This window comes from Boleophthalmus pectinirostris, unplaced genomic scaffold (genome assembly GCF_026225935.1).
Source record: "Boleophthalmus pectinirostris isolate CB_2022bp ecotype Guang Dong unplaced genomic scaffold, ASM2622593v1 HiC_scaffold_19, whole genome shotgun sequence".
Classification (NCBI taxonomy): Eukaryota; Metazoa; Chordata; class Actinopteri; order Gobiiformes; family Gobiidae; genus Boleophthalmus; species Boleophthalmus pectinirostris.
The window spans coordinates 40,651,867-40,671,094 of NW_026571140.1; the positions used below are offsets into that span (position 1 = coordinate 40,651,867).

The 19,228-nt window shown below is 36.2% G+C and overlaps 2 protein-coding genes across 2 annotated transcripts in view; one reads left to right on the top strand and one right to left on the bottom strand.

Annotated features, from left to right (window-relative positions):
- Positions 1-3,946: 3,946 nt before the first annotated feature.
- ccdc103 (coiled-coil domain containing 103) lies at positions 3,947-7,226 on the top strand. The gene is made up of 3 exons (XM_020933620.2): positions 3,947-4,030; positions 5,927-6,075; positions 6,552-7,226. The coding sequence occupies exons 2-3, from the start codon at positions 5,930-5,932 to the stop codon at positions 6,742-6,744; spliced, it is 339 nt and encodes a 112-aa protein (XP_020789279.2). The 5' UTR covers positions 3,947-4,030; positions 5,927-5,929; the 3' UTR covers positions 6,745-7,226.
- A 238-nt stretch (positions 7,227-7,464) lies between these two features.
- Positions 7,465-19,228, bottom strand: part of LOC110168199 (intermembrane lipid transfer protein VPS13C) — a 183,368-nt gene continuing 171,604 nt past the window's right edge. The window contains 4 exon segments of the mRNA XM_055154670.1: positions 7,465-10,233; positions 11,340-11,420; positions 11,761-11,884; positions 14,561-14,652. Coding sequence (XP_055010645.1) covers positions 10,132-10,233; positions 11,340-11,420; positions 11,761-11,884; positions 14,561-14,652 — 399 coding nt within the window. The 3' untranslated portion in view covers positions 7,465-10,131.

Sequence of the window (19,228 nt, forward strand, 5' to 3'; positions counted from 1 at the left end):
AGAAACAGAGCTGAACTGGGGATAAACATGTAAACAAAAACAAAAAACAAAAAACAAAAAAAAACTGTGACAAAAATATTGTACATTAAACCAATCAAATCAAAATAACTTTATTTATCTGTTACTTGAACCGCAGACAACGCTGGCACACGTAGAGACACAACACATCCACTGGAAATGTCCCACAATATGGCATTACATTTTTTATGTTCCAAGGAAGAAGGTGAAGCCATCCGGTCAAATTACAGGTCAGATCTGTGGAAAGTTGGGCCCATGTTATTTTTAAGTATTTTTTTCTTTCTTTTCTTTATTATTATGTAATAAACAGACAGACAAATTTAATGCCAAACTGTGGAACAAGACAACTTAATAACGTTTCCCTGGAGACAAAAAGGTGGCGGACATGCAGTTATTTTATGAAATAGTTCGATATATAATATATAAAATATAGTAGAGCAACATTACTGAGGCGGGACAGTGATATTTTAGACAACCAGCTTTAGTTTTATTATATTTCATTTTTCTGAAGTTTAATTAGTCTGAAAAAAAAAAAAAAAAACTTGTATTTTTAGTCGTTAATTATAATTTGTTAAAAGTAAATATATTAAAATGAACACAAGCACAGACGTCTGCCACTGTGACACTATTTCAGATTTTGTGTTATTAATAAAACTTCTTCTTTAGACCCAAACCCAAGAGTCGTTTTACTAAATCTGCTCAGTATTTTTCCCGCTCGTCCTTGACTCCTGATCTGTTTTGTTTCTTACCGTATCAGCGCCGTTTCCCATGATGCATTTCCACAGGAAGCTCAAAGATTTGGAGACTTAAAGTGTTGACGTCGTCCATCCCTCATCAGAGAGTCACACTGATACTGTCTGCTCCTGTCTGCTCCTCTCTGCTCCTGTCTACTCCTGTCTGCTCCTGTCAGCTCCTGTCTACTCCTGTCCGCTCCTGTTTGCTCCTGTCAGCTCCTGTCTACTCCTGTCCAGCTCCTGTCTACTCCTGTCCAGCTCCTGTTCCTGCTCCTGTCAGCTCCTGTCTACTCCTGTCAGCTCCTGTCTACTCCTGTCTGCTCCTGTCTACTGCTCCTGTCTGCTCCTGTCTACTCCTGTCTGCTCCTGTCAGCTCCTGTCTACTCCTGCTCCTGTTTGCTCCTGTCTACTCCTGTCAGCTCCTGTCTTCTCCTGTCTGCTCCTGTCTACTCCTGCTCCTGCTCCTGTCTACTCCTGTCTGCTCCTGTCTCCTGCTCCTGTGCTCCTGCTCCTGTCTACTCCTGTCACTCCTGCTCCTGTCTACTCCTGTCCTGCTCCTGTCTGCTCCTGTCCTGCTCCTGTCTACTCCTGTCCTGCTCCTGTCTACTCCTGTCCTGCTCCTGTCTACTCCTGCTCCTGGCTCCTGCTCCTGCTCCTGTCAGCTCCTGTCTACTCCTGTCTGCTCCTGTTCTGCTCCTGTCTACTCCTGTCTGCTCCTGTCTACTCCTGTCTCCTCCTGTCTACTCCTGTCCACTCCTGTCCTGCTCCTGTCTACTCCTGTCCTGTTTGCTCCTGTCACTCCTGCTCCTGTTTGCTCCTGTCTGCTCCTGTTTGCTCCTGTCTGCTCCTGTCAGCTCCTGTCAGCTCCTGTCAGCTCCTGTCTACTCCTGTTTGCTCCTGTCAGCTCCTGTCACTCCTGTTCCTGCTCCTGTCAGCTCCTGTCCAGTCTGCTCCTGTCAGCTCCTGTCAGCTCCTGTCTCCTCCTGTCTCCTCCTGTCAGCTCCTGTTTGCTCCTGTCTGCTCCTGTTTGCTCCTGTCAGCTCCTGTACACTCCTGTTTTGCTCCTGTCAGCTCCTGTCAGCTCCTGTCAGCTCCTGTCATGCTCCTGTCCTGCTCCTGTTTGCTCCTGTCAGCTCCTGTCTCCTCCGGTCTGCTCCTGTCAGCTCCTGTGTCAGTCCTCCTGTCAGCTCCTGTCAGCTTCCTGTCCTACTCCTGTTCCTGCTCCTGTCCACTCCTGTCCGCTCCTGTTTGCTCCTGTCAGCTCCTGTCAGCTCCTGTCAGCTCCTGTCAGCTCCTGTCTGCTCCTGTTTGCTCCTGTCAGCTCCTGTCAGCTCCTGTCAGCTCCTGTCAGCCCCTGTCAGCTCGTGAGGGACACAGGGGGAGGGGACAGATATGAACTTTAATAATAGTTTGTTTAATCATATTTTTATAATTTTTCATGAGACAGAAGAAAAGCTGGAAGTGTCCGTCAGAGCGTCGGGTCAGAGGTCAAACACAAGAGGAAACTCACATTTTGCTCTGTCCACTTCCTTTTACAGAATTAACAAAACCTTTTATTCAGATAATAAAACTACACGTTAGCATTTTTATATAAGATTATTTTTTATTATACTGAGACAAAATATAAAGGCCGTAGAAAAATGAAAATCACAAGATAGTTTTGATTTCAATTCGAATTCAGTTTCACTTTCAAAACCATCAATTCCACTTCCCCCATTTTATTATTATTTATCTAGTTGTTATTGTTTATATTTATGTATGTATGTATTTATTTATTTATTCATTTATTATGTATTATCATATCTGTTTTTTATTATTATCCATTATCTATTACACAGGTGTCAAACATACGGCCCGGGGGCCAGATCCGGCCCTCCAAGACCTTTAATCTGGCCCTCGGCTGATTTTCTACTAAAATATTTAATTATATTTTCTATTAAAAATCTTGTTAATTTTCTGTGGTGTTTTATCACAGCAGCGTCTCCAGCGTCTCTGTACGTGGCCCCTCCCACCAGAGCAGCACAAATGAAGACTTGTCTCTTTCCAAACGCTCTTAAAGGACGATCGTTTTGACTGTTGACCGTGACACCCTCATCAGAAAAATGTCCAACATGAGAAAAGTGGAGCCGAGTGCAGGATTTTACAACAAAAAATTGACTTATTCCTATTTGCATACAAAGTTCATGTTAAAACATTGTGTTGAAATTGCATTTTTCTTAAAGTTTCAGGTTGTTCATAATATTATAATATTTTGTAAAAGAAAGAGTTCATCAATTAAAAAAGATTTCTGTAATAGATTTGTGTTTCTCTGCACAAATATTTGAACTTATTGTTATTTTTGGGGTTTATATGACATGAGTTTTCTGATCCGGCCCCTTTGGGATCAAAGTCGGTTGGATACGGCCCCCGGACCAAAATGAGTTTGACACCCCTGATCTATTATATTCCATTTTCTCAATTATTTTTCATTCCATCATTTAGTATTCAATCCGTGGACTTTACAAACAAACAAAAGGAGTAGATATGTTATGAAGTCTCCAAATTACAGTAAATAATCTTTTGTTATTTGTAGCACAAAGTCAAAAAAGGAGGAAGCAGTGTATTCGGTTCAGTCTTAAATCCAACCCAACTTGATTTGCACATTTTATAAACAAGAATCACATTTAAACAAGAAATACACATAAACAACCTTTAAACAAAATCCATTTAAACAAGAAATACATAAACAAGAAGCACATTTTATAAACAAGAAAGTTTTCAAAGTGCTTCACAAAGCAACATAAAACATTTCACTTTAAAAAGTCAGCACAAACAAAAAGAACTAATAGAATCAATAATAAAACCAATGAACAAAAATAAAATAAAATCGCTAAATAAAGGCAGAACTAAAAAAAAAAAAAAAGTAATAAAAGAGATAAAAATAAAAAAAGTTAAAAACAATTAAAAAAAAAAAAATAAAAAATAAAATAATAATAATATAATATAAATAATATAAATAAATGAATAAAAAAAGGCTTAATTTCTTCATTTACACGTGGCCTAATTAGTCAAAAAAAAAAAAAAATATAATATATAATAAAAAAAGTGTGTAAATTATTAAACGTTTACGACCGCCAAGAAATGTTTTTATGATCTGCGCATGCGCGACGTGAAGTTTACGCGTTGCCATAGAAACGGGTCCTGAGGAGAAGCGCGGCGGAGAGAGCGAAAAAAACAAAAACAAAAACTCTGAATAAAGTCCCTCAAACTCCGGGACAGCGGGACAAGAGCAGGGGAAAGTGAGTTTAAGACGTTTATCTGACATGTTTACATCTGTTTATGAGTTTGTTTTTGGTCCAGTTGTGCGTAATTGTCCAAGTTTAGTGAATATTATAATTGAATCGGCGTTAGCTGTTAGCCTCGTTAGCATCACAACATCCTATAGGTGAATATTAATGAAAACACGCGGGGGCAGCTAAAATTAATATGGTTAAAATTAGGGTGAGCAGATTTTCAAAATAAAAAACTGTGACACTCTCGGTTTGTGGTGGTTTGTAATAATAAAATTGTGAAACGAGTGCGTAATTAAGGAAAATTCTTCTGCACTTGGCCCGTTCTTGACGAACATTATGTCAGTATAGTCACATTTTCTTTGTGTTTTGGTCATTTTTAAGCAGCTTTTATGTATTTTACCTAAAAAAAAATTACAATATTTGCCTCTCTTTACTGTTGGCAGGGATCAAATTGGTTAAAAATAGAGACTTCTGGTACGTTTCTTGTATAAAATTGGGACAAATCACTGGTTTTGGATAAATCTGCTGGGACAGGAGGCTCAAAACTGGGACTGTCCCGGGTAAACAGGGATGTCTGGTCACACTAGTTAAAATGCAAAATTATGTTATAATACAGTGAGTTCTAGGGTTTAGTGCCCTGTGTCCAGTGTTGGGGAGTAACAGATTACATGTACCAGAGTTATGTAATCAGAGTACAAATTATGAGTAACTGTATTCAGTTACAGTTACTGTTTCAGTGAGTGGTAATTGGATTACAGTTACTTTGTTGAAATAAATGGATTAAACAGAGGTATTTTCCTGTTTTCACATTTTGGGCTATATCCCTTTTTTTGGGGGGGGGACTGAACCCAGGTCTAAAATAGATTTAAACCAGGTCTAAATCAGTACTAAACCAGAACTAAAACCAGATCTAAACCAGGTCTAAACTAGATCTAAACCAGGTTTAACTAGATCTAAACCAGGACTAAACCAGGACTAAAACCAGGCCTAAATCAGGACTAAACCAAGTCTAAACCAGGACTAAACTAGATCTAAATCAGGTCTAAACCAGGACTAAAACCAGGTCTAAACCAGGTCTAAACTAGATCTAAACCAGGTCTAAAACAGGATTAAAACAGGATTTAACAGGACTAAATCATGCTGCGTGGACGTGTTTCCTCGTCTTCTATCAATAATATTTTTAATTTGGTTAAGTAAAGTCTGGGCTTTTTTTATTTTCTTTTATCAGACAAAACATCTTAAGTGAAGATTTCCTCGTCTTTGCTTCTCTACAGCAAATCAAGTAATCCAAAGTATTCAGATTACATGACTCGCTTGAAGTAATTTAATGGATTCCGTTACAAACTACATTTTGAGGTGTGTAATTTGTAATCTGTAGGGGATTACATTTTAAAAGTCACCTTCCTAACACTATCTGTGTCCCCTGTCCCAGTTTTATACAAGAAATGTCCCAAGTGTCCCTATTTTTGACCAATCTGATCCCCACAACAGTAAAGAGAGGAATATATTACCAACTGTTTTTGTCTAAATAGAGAAAAAAGTGCTTGAAAATTGCCAGAAGACTCGTGTCGATTCACAAGTGAGTGGAGAGTGAATATGTGCTTTTTTATTTTCATTATATACATGCAAAATAAAAATAAACAAATAAAAAACAACTGCTTCTTGACATAGGAAATTTTGGAACCTGAAAATCACCAATAACCAGGCAACTTCAGCGTTTTAAACAAATATTTATCAGTGCACCTGCTGCAAAGTTATTTATTCAAAACTGTTCATCTCCCCTCTGTTTCTGACTTCTGACTTTATCAACATTTCACGTTGTTGTTCTGATTCGCGATGACGTCTCCTCTTCACACTGTGTCCGTTTTCTCTCTTGGCGCTGATGTGACGTTTCTTCCTCAGGACATGTCGTCTTCCGGGGGCCTCATAGACTTCGGCGCTCTGGAGAAGGAGCTGCGCGGGTCCCTTCAGTCTGAGGAGAAGCACCAGAGAGAGAACGCGGCCAAACTGAGAGCCGTGCACCAGAGAGTGGGCTCCTACGACAGCTTCAGGTCAGCGGGGCCTCAAGTGGTTATTTATTTATTTATTTGTAAGAAAAGACCAAAAGCCAAATTATTGTTGTTGTCACAGGACTTTCTCTCAGCTTAGCCACAACAGAGTAGATCTTTCATGATTGTTTTTCGTTGAATAATCAGTATAACACGGAATAACATTAGACTGATTAAACACACCGACACCCCTATGTCTCGTTTCAGGTCAGATCTGTGGAGAGGTGACCGCTCTCACACTAAAAACACATTTCCCAAGGTAGTTTTGAGCAATAAAAACACCTAGAATTGAAAGAATAATTATTTATTGAAGAACTGCAAGATTAGATACTCTTAATGCAACACTGTGGAATGTTACAGGCTAAGCAGTAACATCTCCATGGAGACGAGCAGGTCCGAAGACATCTTAAATGGAGATTACGGTTATTCATTATTCAGTCATAATTTAATACATGTTTTGTAAATCTTGTCCATTTCAGGTCTCTGGTTTTGGCGTCTCACCTGAAGCCTCTGGAGAGACACGACCTGCAGGGGGCGCCACGGAAACAGCCCTGGAACCCCGTCGCCGCGGGCAACGGGACCCGGCACACTGTCGCCGCGGGCAACGGGACAAAACCTACGACCTCAGGAAGTCGAGAGGGAAATGAAGAGAGCTCCACAAACCAGGACTAAACCAGGATTAAACCAGGACTAAACTGGGACTCAACAGGACTAAACCAGGACTAAACCAGGACTGAACCAGGACTAAACCAGGACTAAAATAGAACGAAACCAGGACGAAACCTGGACTGAACCAGAAATAAACCAGGACTGAACCAGGACTAAACCAGGACTGAACCAGATCTAAACCAGGACTAAACTGGGACTAAACCAGGACTAAACCAGGACTGAACCAGGACTGAACCAGGACTGAACCAGGACTAAACCAGGACTAAACCAGGACTAAACCCAGGGCTAAAGAATCAAAAGGATCTGGAGTCTTATTATGATGTCGTGTTTCAATATTGTACTTTTGTAGGTTAATTTTTTGTCATAATATTTTATCAAACTCTTGTGAAAATGAAAAACAGCCTGATTTTCTGACCTTGTACATTAAAATGTTCTACAAAATTTCAATGTGAAAGTATTTAAAAGTAATAAAATTAATAAGTTTAAGGAACAAAATAAAGATAGAAATCATTTTGAAGAGGAAATGTGCTGGTCTCGTCCACTAGAGGGCGCCACAGAGCTTCTGATTTGACCCATTCTACGTTTAAAGGTTTCAAAATTACCACTCGAATTTAGTCCTCAAAATGGCACCTGTAAACACAAAGCTGAACAATATGACTCATTTTGAAGAGTAAAAGCACAAATATTCAAGAGGACTGCATTGTTTAGAGAAAATAAAACACATTTCTTCATTGGTATAAATGTATTTTTATATTTAAATCAGTACATTTCTTTCCAGCCGGTGTTTTTTAAACCCAAAACAAAATCGTCTTTACACAGGTCAGACAGCAGGAACAACACGAATAAAGGGCCCATTTTATGCTATTTTCTAATGTTTTCTAATCACAAACAGACCTGGAAATGTGTCAAATGAATAAAAAAGTAATAATAAACAAACAAAACACAAGTCCAGGTTTGTTTTTGAGGAGGAAACGTGATTCTAACATGACTTAAAGCTCACGAGAGTCAGTTTTGGACCTTTATTTTTACACCATTACTCTTTTTTTTTTAAGGCCAGTAGTCTCTTTGCATAGTTTTTCATGGCTTTAACTTCATATTTTAGTGCAATTAATGATGAAAAACAAAAAACAAAACACTTTCAATGGACAAATGTGTCAGTTTTTCTTACGTTTCCGTGTAAACTCCTCGTCTTAAAACCCCCGCACACCGTCTCTAGTTCTGCAGACACTACAGAAAACCCTGATCTCCACAACGCATATAAAAATATAATAAAAAGTAAAAGATTTCAACATAAAAGATTAAAAAATTAAAACAAAAAATGGAAACAGAATCGCTAAATGGCAGTTAAACAATTTCAGAAAGTGACAGAAACACAAATAGTGCAATAAAATTAGAATTATTTGGACTTTTGTTGGGAAAAATACTAATATATTTTTACTTTTAAATCATAAATACAGTTAATTTGTTCTAATTTGCTTGTTTAATTATTAATGTTTGATAGCAGATTATTATTTTTGGTTTTAAAGTACTAAACGTTTTAACTTTTTGTGATGTTAGTTTGGGCAAAGGTGCGTTAAATTGTTCTTTTTTTTTTTTTTTTTTTTTTTTCGTTCAGTTTTCCAGACTCACTGCTTGGGAATTTTTTTTTTCCCATGGCTTGTTTTTGATTAGAATTACTCTATTACTATTTTAATATCATTAGACATAAACATATTTAATTTAAAGACGCAAGAATAAACTGTTTAAAGAAGTATACGGCGTTCGGTTCCAGTCAAATGAAGCTCATCGAGGCTGCGGTTATAAAGGTGAATTTGGAGCAGGAGGAGCTCCAAATTAGGAAGAGGAATTGATTAACGGACAAAATAGCGGAATAAAAACACCAGGATCGTGTAGAGCGAGTTAATACGAACATTTTAAGACCATATGTGGAATAAAATGTGACAGAAGATCTTCCGGAGAAAACACTTTGAGGGAATGGACCAGTTCAGTTTTCATTCCGCGCTCTTCTCTCTAATTTAATGTTTCTCTTTCTTTTTAATTTTATGATGACTGTTTATGTTTTGATTTGTTTTAATTGTGATTTTAATGTGTTTCTTATTCTGTAAAACACTTTGTATACACGCATCACGAATCTCGGACTTCCGGTCATCGCGCATTTCATACTGGGAAGGATTTTCCGAAAAAGTGAGCATCAAACCTCCATGTTTGTTTTCCCAGTGGGATGAGTCTATTGTCAAAGTCGATCTTTTCAAGTCTTTTGAACCATATCACTTTTGTTTCTGGTTCTGATATCGTCATATTTTAGTTTTGGGATTCAGACATCGTAATTGTTGTTGTTGGATCCTAACAGCGGAAAACGTCTTAACACCCATTTTTATTCTCTGCGTGAGTTGTATGGTCCTCTGTGTCTTCTATTTATTTATTTGTAATGTATTTTATTGTTTTTATCTATTTATTGCTTTTGCTCTTATTTGATTTTACTGGTTTTATTAATTTAAGACGAGTTTGATTAAATCTAAGTGTTTATTTTACCATTATTTTCTTATTGTTGTTATTAGTTTGTATTGGTGCAGCACTTTGGAAACCGTTTTTGGTGAAACGGGATATAGAAATAAAGTAGATTTGATTTGATTTGGCTCTCGTTGTTGTTGTTTTTTGTTTTGTTTTTTTTTACACGGGATCGAGACAAACGTAATTCCAATTCCTTTGTTTGTCGAGTACATGTGAAGAAATCAACAATAAAGCTTTGAAATTTGAACTTTAAGACCGAAATTCGGAGTCCGACAGCAGCAGTTACAGAAAAAATCGGCAAAGTTTTTTTTTGTTTTTTTTTCAATAGAAAGTGAACTGGAGCCAGAGCCGATGGAGCCGGAAGTGCGCCCGTGCTCACTTCCTCTAATATAAACAGTCTATGGATGGATTTAACATAACGTTTTGCATTTTAAATCGCGGTAGACCTCGTATAAAGGCATTCTGTGGAGTAAATTTAAAGCCATAGTGCGGAAAATTCCAGACGAAGCTATAACTGATCTCCATGGAGACCTGAAAAGTTACATAGTGCAGCTTTAAGTTGTTTTGACTGTGGACGGCGTTGTTTCTTATACCAAAAATTTGATTCTTTCTTGTGATAAATCCATTTTTTTTCAGATAAAACATTTCCGACGGACTTTTTTGGACATTTCTTAATTAATTTGAGTAATTATTTTGTTATTTAATCGACGTTAATTAACAGTGCATTTGTTAAAGAGGCAGCGTTCGTATTTTTACAGCAGCACGAAACCCGCTTCCGTAAACAAACAAACACAAATAAACAAACAGAGGCTGTTTTTAAGATGGTTTAAGATGGACCCTAAAAATGTAACCGGTGCGAAACGGGAAGAGGAAGTGAGGTCAGTGTTTGTGGGCGGGCTTCAGGAAGCGGGTGGAGAGCTGGCGCGACATTCGGTGCTGCTGCTGAGCCATCTGACCGGCACAGATCGAAGAGTGTAACTTCTGTGGAGGCACAAAAGGAGAGGGGAGGGTCAGAACTTAAAAGGTTTCAGGTCTAAAGATGGATAATATTAAAAAAAACTAAATCTATTTATAAGTTATTTGACAAATGCTGAATGTTCCAAACTAAATTCAGTCCACAGAGCACATTTTAAACTCGTCCAGGAGCTTTTCAGTTTGAGAGAAGGTTAAAAACAGCTGAAAGGTCCTAATTCGTGTATCATTTGTTCATTTGTTTTTCAAAATAAAACCAAAAATAAGAAAACAAACAAACAAACAAAAAAAACTCAACAATTTTCTTTCTTCATTATTTGTCTCCAAAACCAAAATGAAAAAACAGATAATGATTCAGTTTTTCAGTTTTTGATTTTGTCTTTAAAATGAAAAATGGAAAAAATGGATACGTTACTTAAACTGTGATGATGGACAGAACCAGGACTAAACCAGGACTAAAACAAGACTAAACCAGGTCTAAACTGGTCTCAGTCTTGGCCTGGTCCCGGTCTCAGTCCCGGTCTCTGTTCTGGTCTGGTCCCAGTGTGGTCCTGGTCCTGGTCTCAGTCCCGGTCCCGGTCCCGGTGTCTGTCTCAGTCCCGGTCTGGTCCCGGTCTCAGTCCCGGTCTCAGTCCTAGTCTCAGTTCGGGTCCTGGTCCCAGTCTCAATCCTGCTGTGGTCCCGGTCTCAGTCCCAGTCCTGGTCTCAATCTCAGTTCTGCTGTGGTCCTGGTCTCAGGCCTGTTCTGGTCTGGTTCAGTCCTGGTTGGTTTAGTCCTGGTTAAGTCCTGGTTAAGTCCTTCAGTTCAGTCCGGCATCACAGTTTAAGTCACGTAAACGGGAAACTGCCGTAATATGTTTTTACCATTTTTCATTTAAACACAAAATCGAAAAAAAAAAAAAAAAAAAATCATTATCTGTTTTTTCATTTAGTGGTGCGGCTTTGTAGTTTACTAAAGTCGTACTAAGACACCCCAATAAATTCATATATGAGGCGTCTGGATTATAAGGCGCGCAGTCGTTTTTTGATGAAATTAAAGGCTTTTAAGTGTCGCCTTATAGTGTGGAAAATACGGTACATTTACAGACACAGGTGAAAGTGAACTCATGTCGTACCTGTGCCAAGAGCTCGTCCTTGAGGTGTACAGTCCTCCCTTGTTCTCCGTCCTTCTTTGGCAGCTTCAGCTTCATCGATTCCTGAACAAAAACAACATGAGTTTAATATTGAGGTCGAGTTTGCACGTTCTCCCTGTGTTTTTACTTTTGCGTGACCAGCCAGTCCCTTCTACATTCTGTTTTTTTAAAGGTCCAACTTTTTCTTGTAGGTTTCCTTCAAATTCTTTCCCAACAACTTCTAGAAACAAGCAGATGACGGATCCTAAAACCAAAACGTTGCACCTTAAAGTGTCTTGTTTTGGCTGGACAGTTAAGGTTTTCTCCAGGTTGGACCCGTTTCCCCGTACAGAAAATTCCCCGTCGTGGTGGTGTTTGTGGTGTTTGGCTGTGGGGTGTATTGAGCGTGTGTAGGGGGCGGTACCTTGCAGTAGATCTTGAGGTCGGTTCCGTGCACTTCTGGGGGTCTGTAGAAGTTCTCGTAGAGACACTCCCACTCTTTGTTGAAGTGGTTCACAAAGTCCAGCTCCTTCACACACACCACACGCCTGAAAATGTGGAATTAAACACTGTAAAAGTAACGAACGGGACGAACACCGGGCCCAAGATACAGGGGCATGTCCAGACTTTTTTCTACCTTCGTGAAGTTGGTCACCCATGAAACACAAACCTACACAAAAACTATGTCTATCATTTGTGCTGCTTTAGTTTTGGAGATATTAATGATTCTTTTACAGGTCAAATTTGACTTATAAAAGAATCGTTAATATCTCAAAAACTAAAGCAGCACAAATGATAGACATAGTTTTTGTGTAGGTTTGCGTTTTTTCTCTGGGGTGGTACAAATCTTATAACCAGTCTTTTGTTTGTGAATAAATACATAAATTAAAAATATTAAGAATTATTGTATTTGTCGACGTTAACTTTTGGTTGTAATTTGGTTCAGTATTATTACTAAAAATGAAACTGCGTACTCCCTTATGCTTTATCTGATGTTTATCTGACTGTAGACGTCACCTCTGCATTAAAAAGACTCAAGAACGTGCAGGGAGCATTATCCTGAGATTCTCTAAAGGTTTTTAACTAACAAAATACGTTTTCTAGAAGGTTCTGAGAGCCAAAAAGGCAGTGCATTTCACACGGAGGCCTTCAGTAGAGCTCCGTCTGAAACAATCCACTCCTCAAGAACTATTTTATGGTTATAAAAGCGTCTTATTCTATAGAAACACAGTGTAAAGAGCCGTGGAGATTCAGTGCAGGTAGAAGTGAGGAGTGAGGAGGACAGGTTAAACAGGTAAAACCAGGACTAAACCAGGACTACCAGGACTAAACAGGACTAAACCAGGACTAAACCAGGGCTAAACCAGACTAAACCAGACTAAACCAGACTAAACCAACTAAACCAGACTAACCAGACCACTAAACCAGGACTAAACCAGGACTAAACCAGGACTAAACCAGAACTAAATCAGGACCGTTTGTCAGGACAGACCCGAATGTGCGCCCGCGTAAACTGTCGGGTGACTGCAGACGAAAGGACCACACAAGGGCCGGGGCTCCGCTTTCTCTCAAGTCCAAGATTAGTCCTGGTTTAGTCCTGGTTTAGACCTGGTTTAGACCTGGTTTAGTCCTGGTTTAGACCTGGTTTAGACCTGGTTTAGTCCTGGTTTAGACCTGGTTTAGTCCTGGTTTAGACCTGGTTTTGGTTTAGACCTGGTTTAGACCTGGTTTAGACCTGGTTTAGTCCTGGTTTAGTCCTGGTTTAGTCCTGGTTTAGTCCTGGTTTAGACCTGGTTTAGACCTGGTTTAGTCCTGGTTTAGTCCTGGTTTAGTCCTGGTTTAGACCTGGTTTAGACCTGTTTAGACCTGGTTTAGACCTGGTTTAGACCTGGTTTAGACCTGGTTTAGACCTGGTTTAGTCCTGGTTTAGACCTGGTTTATCTGGTTTAGACCTGGTTTAACCTGGTTTAGACCTGGTTTAGACCTGTTTAGACCTGTTTAGTTTAGACCTGGGTTTAGGTACCTGGTTTAGTTTACCTGTTTAGTCCTGGTTTAGACTGGTTTAGACCTTTAGTCCTGGTTTAGACCTGGTTTACCTGGTTTACCTGTAGACCTGGTTTAGTTCCTAGTTTAACCTGGTTTAGTCCTGGTTTAGTCCTGGTTTAGTTTAGACCTGGTTTAGTCCTGGTTTAGACCTGGTTTAGTCCTAGTTCCTACCTGGTGTACCTGGTTTAGTCCTGGTTTACCTGTTTAGACCTGGTTTAGACCTGGTTTAGTCCTGTTTAGTTTACCTGGTTTAGACCCTGGTTTAGTTTACCTGGTTTAGTTTAGACTGGTTTAGACTGGTTTGGTTTCCTGTTTAGACCTGGTTTAGACCTGGTTTACCTGGTTTAGTCCTGGTTTAGACCTGGTTTAGACCTGGTTTAGACCTGGTTTAGACCTGATTTAGACCTGTTTAGACCCGGTTTAGACCTGGTTTTAGACCTGGTTTAGTTTAGACCTGGTTAGTTTACCTGGTTTAGTCCTGGTTTAGACCTGGTTTAGACCTGGTTTAGTCCTGGTTTAGACCTGGTTTAGACCTGGTTTAGACCTGGTTTAGACCTGGTTTACCTGGTTTACCTGTTTAGTCCTGGTTTACCTGGTTTACCTGGTTTTCCTAGTTTAAACCTAGTTTAGACCTGGTTTAGTCCTGGTTTAGACCTGGTTTAGTCCTAGTTTAAACCTGGTTTAGTCCTGGTATAGACCTGGTTTAGTCCTAGTTCAGTCCTGGTTCAGTCCTGGTTTAGTCCTGGTTTAGTCCTGGTTTAGTCCTGCTTTGGCTGGTTCTGTCTCTCTGTCCAATCACGGCTCTGAATCCTTTGACGTCTACTAAAGGCCCTGGTGACACCAACTCAAAATCTGATTGGTTGAAGCAACAGTTTCATGGACATTTATTTTGTGTTCGAGTTCCTGCAGAACAGACTGTGAAGGCCTTGACTCTGCCTGGCAACAAGTGACGTCTGAAATGTGATTGGTCAAATGCTTTAATATGAAAATACACGTGTGGAAGCAGCACAAGCATCAGAAAAGCTCTGAAAGGAAGCAGACAGACGATTTAGAATGATTTAATAATAATATAATTAACATCAGTCTGTGATTTCTTTTAGGCCAGCAGAGAAGAACTCGCACAACCTGACGCTGTGAGGTGAGCAGGTGAGTTTAGTGTAGGTTCAGTATTTATTTACCTGTTGGTGACGATGATGTTGGTTTTTCTGTGTCCGGGGTAAGAACTCTGGTCTCTGAAAACTTCTCCCTCCAAAGGTTTAATCTCAGAGCGCTGAAACACACAGGCTTTTCAACACAACACAAGACTAAAGAAAAACTAAACACAACACAAGACTAAAGAAAAACTAAACACAAAACAAGACTAAAGAAAAACTAAACACAAACAAGACTAAAGAAAAACTAAACACAAAACAAGACTAAAGAAAAACTAAACACAAAACAAGACTAAAGAAAAACTAAACACAACACAAGACTAAAGAAAAAACTAAACACAACACAAGACTAAAGAAAACTAAACACAAACAAGACTAAAGAAAAAACTAAACAACACACAAGACTAAAGAAAAACTAAACACAACACAAGACTAAAGAAAAACTAAACACAAAACAAGACTAAAGAAAAACTAAACACAACACAAGACTAAAGAAAAACTAAACACAAACAAGACTAAAGAAAAACTAAACACAAAACAAGACTAAAGAAAAACTAAACACAACACAAGACTAAAGAAAAACTAAACACAACACAAGACTAAAGAAAAACTAAACACAAAACAAGACTAAAGAAAAAACTAAAACAAACAAGAAAAGAAAAACTACAACAAACAAGACTAAAGAAAAACTAAACACAAACACAAGACTAAAGAAAAACTAAAACACAAAACAAGACTAAAGAAAACTAAACACAAACAAGACTAAAGAAAAAAAAAACACAACACAAGACTAAAGAAAAACTAAACACAACACAAGACTAAAGAAAAACTAAACACAAAACAAGACTAAAGAAAAAGAAACAAGACTAAAGAAAAACTAAACACAAAACAAGACTAAAGAAAAACTAAACACAAACAAGACTAAAAGAAAAACTAACACAAACTAAACAAGAAAAAAGAAAAGACTAAAGAAAAACTAAACACAACACAAGACTAAAGAAAAACTAAACACAACACAAGACTAAAGAAAAACTAAACACAACACAAGACTAAAGAAAAAGAAACAAGACTAAAGAAAAACTAAACACAACACAAGACTAAAGAAAAACAAAAAAGACTAAAGAAAAACTAAACACAAAACAAGACTAAAGAAAAACTAAACACAAAACAAGACTAAAGAAAAACTAAACACAAAACAAGACTAAAGAAAAACTAAACACAAAACAAGACTAAAGAAAAAGAAACAAGACTAAAGAAAAAACTAAACACAAAACAAAGACTAAAGAAAACTAAACACAAAACAAGACTAAAGAAAAACTAAACACAAAACAAGACTAAAGAAAAACTAAACACAACACAAGACTAAAGAAAAAGAAACAAGACTAAAGAAAAACTAAACACAAAACAAGACTAAAGAAAAACTAAACACAACAAAACAAGACTAAAGAAAAACTAAACACAACACAAGACTAAAGAAAAACTAAAACAAACAACAAGACTAAAAGAAAAACTAAACACAAAAACAAGACTAAAGAAAAACTAAACACAAAACAAGACTAAAGAAAAAGAAACAAGACTAAAGAAAAACTAAACACAACACAAGACTAAAGAAAAAGAAACAAGACTAAAGAAAAACTAAACACAAACAAGACTAAAGAAACTAAACAAACAAACAAGACAAAACTAAAGAAAAAACTAAAAGACTAAAACACAAACTAAAGAAAACTAAACACAAAACAAGACTAAAGAAAAAGAAACAAGACTAAACAAAAACTAAACACAACACAAGACTAAAGAAAACTAAAACTAACTAACACAAAACAAGACTAAAAAAAACTAAACACAAAACAAGACTAAAGAAAAAACTAAAACACAAACAAGACTAAAGAAAAAACTAAACACAAAACAAGACTAAAGAAAAACTAAACACAAACAAGACTAAAAAAAGAAAAAACTAAACACAAACAAGACTAAAGAAAAAAGAAACAAACTAAAGAAAAACTAAACACAAAACAAGACTAAAGAAAAACTAAAACACAACACAAGACTAAAGAAAACTAAACACAACACAAGACTAAAGAAAAACTAAACACAAAAACAAGACTAAAGAAAAACTAAAACACAAAACAAGACTAAAAAGAAAAACTAAACACAAACAAGACTAAAGAACTAAAGAAAACTAAGACTAAGAAAAACTAAACAAAACAAGACTAAAGAAAAACTAAACACAACACAAGACTAAAGAAAAACTAAACACAAAACAAGACTAACAAAGAAAAAACTAAACAAACAAACAAGACTAAAGAAAAACTAAACACAAAACAAGACTAAAGAAAAACTAAAAGAAACACAAAAACAAGACTAAAGAAAAAACTAAACACAAAACAAGACTAAAGAAAAACTAAACACACAAAACAAGACTAAAGAAAAAAAACAAGACTAAAGAAAAACTAAACACAAACACAAGACTAAAGAAAAACTAAACACAAAACAAGACTAAAGAAAAACTAAACACAACAAACAAGACTAAAGAAAACTAAACACACAAACAAGACTAAAAAAAAAACTAAACACAAAACAAGACTAAAGAAAACTAAAACAAACTAAAAACAAGACTAAAGAAAAACTAAACACAAAACAAGACTAAAGAAAAACTAAACACAACACAAGACTAAAGAAAAACTAAACACACAAAACAAGACTAAAGAAAAACTAAACACACAAGACTAAGAAAAAAACTAAACACAAACAAGACTAAAGAAAAACTAAACACAAAACAAGACTAAAGAAGAAAAACAAAACAAGACTAAAGAAAAACTAAACACAACACAAGACTAAAGAAAAACTAAACACCAAACACAAGACTAAAGAAAAACTAAACACAAAACAAGACTAAAGAAAAACTAAACACAACACAAGACTAAAGAAAAACTAAACACAAAACAAGACTAAAGAAAAACTAAACACAAAACAAGACTAAAGAAAAACTAAACACAACACAAGACTAAAGAAAAACTAAAAAAACACAAACTAAAGAAAAAAACAAGACTAAAGAAAAACTAAACACAACACAAGACTAAAGAAAAAGAAACAAGACTAAAGAAAAACTAAACACAACACAAGACTAAAGAAAAAGAAACAAGACTAAAGAAAAACTAAACACAAAACAAGACTAAAGAAAAACTAAACACAAAACAAGACTAAAGAAAAACTAAACACAAAAAAAGACTAAAGAAAAACTAAACACAAAACAAGACTAAAGAAAAACTAAACACAAAACAAGACTAAAGAAAAACTAAACACAAACAAGACTAAAGAAAAACTAAACACAAAACAAGACTAAAGAAAAACTAAACACAACACAAGACTAAAGAAAAACTAAACACAAACACAAGACTAAAGAAAAAGAAACAAGACTAAAGAAAAACTAAACACAAAACAAGACTAAAGAAAAAAAACAAGACTAAAGAAAAAACTAAAACACAAACACAAGACTAAAGAAAAACTAAACACAAAACAAGACTAAAGAAAAACTAAACACAAAACAAGACTAAAGAAAAAGAAACAAGACTAAAGAAAAACTAAACACAACCAAGACTAAAGAAAAAGAAACAAGACTAAAGAAAAACTAAACACAAAACAAGACTAAAGAAAAACTAAACACAACACAAGACTAAAGAAAAAGAAACAAGACTAAAGAAAAACTAAACACAACACAAGACTAAAGAAAAAGAAACAAGACTAAAGAAAAACTAAACACAAAACAAGACTAAAGAAAAAAAAAAGACTAAACAAGACTAAAAAAAGAAAAGACTAAACAAAAACTAAACACAAAACAAAACAAGACTAAAGAAAACTAAAAAAAAAAACACTCACCAACAAGATTTACTCTGGTTTGGTTTTATATTCTTATCGGCTTTATGACACTGTTTCCTCAAATCCAAACGTTTAAACTAAACTAAAACTAACCAAAACTAAACACAACTTAGACTTTATTTACTTTACTTTAAACTTTACTGAGACTCAAGGGAAATGACTTGGACACAGGAGCTCAGACATCACAATATATAATAATAACAAAGAGTAAACAATATAAAAATGGTAATAAAACTTGTAAATAAGTCACAAAAACTAAACACAAAACAAGACTTAACAGTATTTACACTGGTTTAGTCTTATTTATTCTCTAATTTATCTCACTCTATCCTCAAATCAAACTGTTTAATCTGAAACACACAAACTTTTCAACACTAGAACTAAACTAAACACTAAACAAAACAAAAGAAAACTCAAGAAAACTAAACACTTAACAACAGTATTTACTCTGGTTTGGTTTTATATTTTCTGGTTTGTGACACCGTTTCCTCAAATCCAAACGTTTAATCTCAGAAAAACTAAAATAAACCAAAAAAATAATCCAAACTAAACAATTACTTATTTCGTCATCAGGTTTATCTCACTGTATCCTCAAAAACGAAATAAAAAATTAAAAAACTGAACAAAACGAAACAAAAACTAAACAAGACTAAAGAAAATTAAACAAACATTAAATTTAAACAACATTAAACAAAGATAAACAGTATTTACGCTGGTTTACGTAGTCTTATTTATTATCTAATTTATCTCAGCGTCTCCTCAAATCAAACTGTTTAATCTGAACCACACAAACTTTTTCAACACAAGACAAAACTAAAC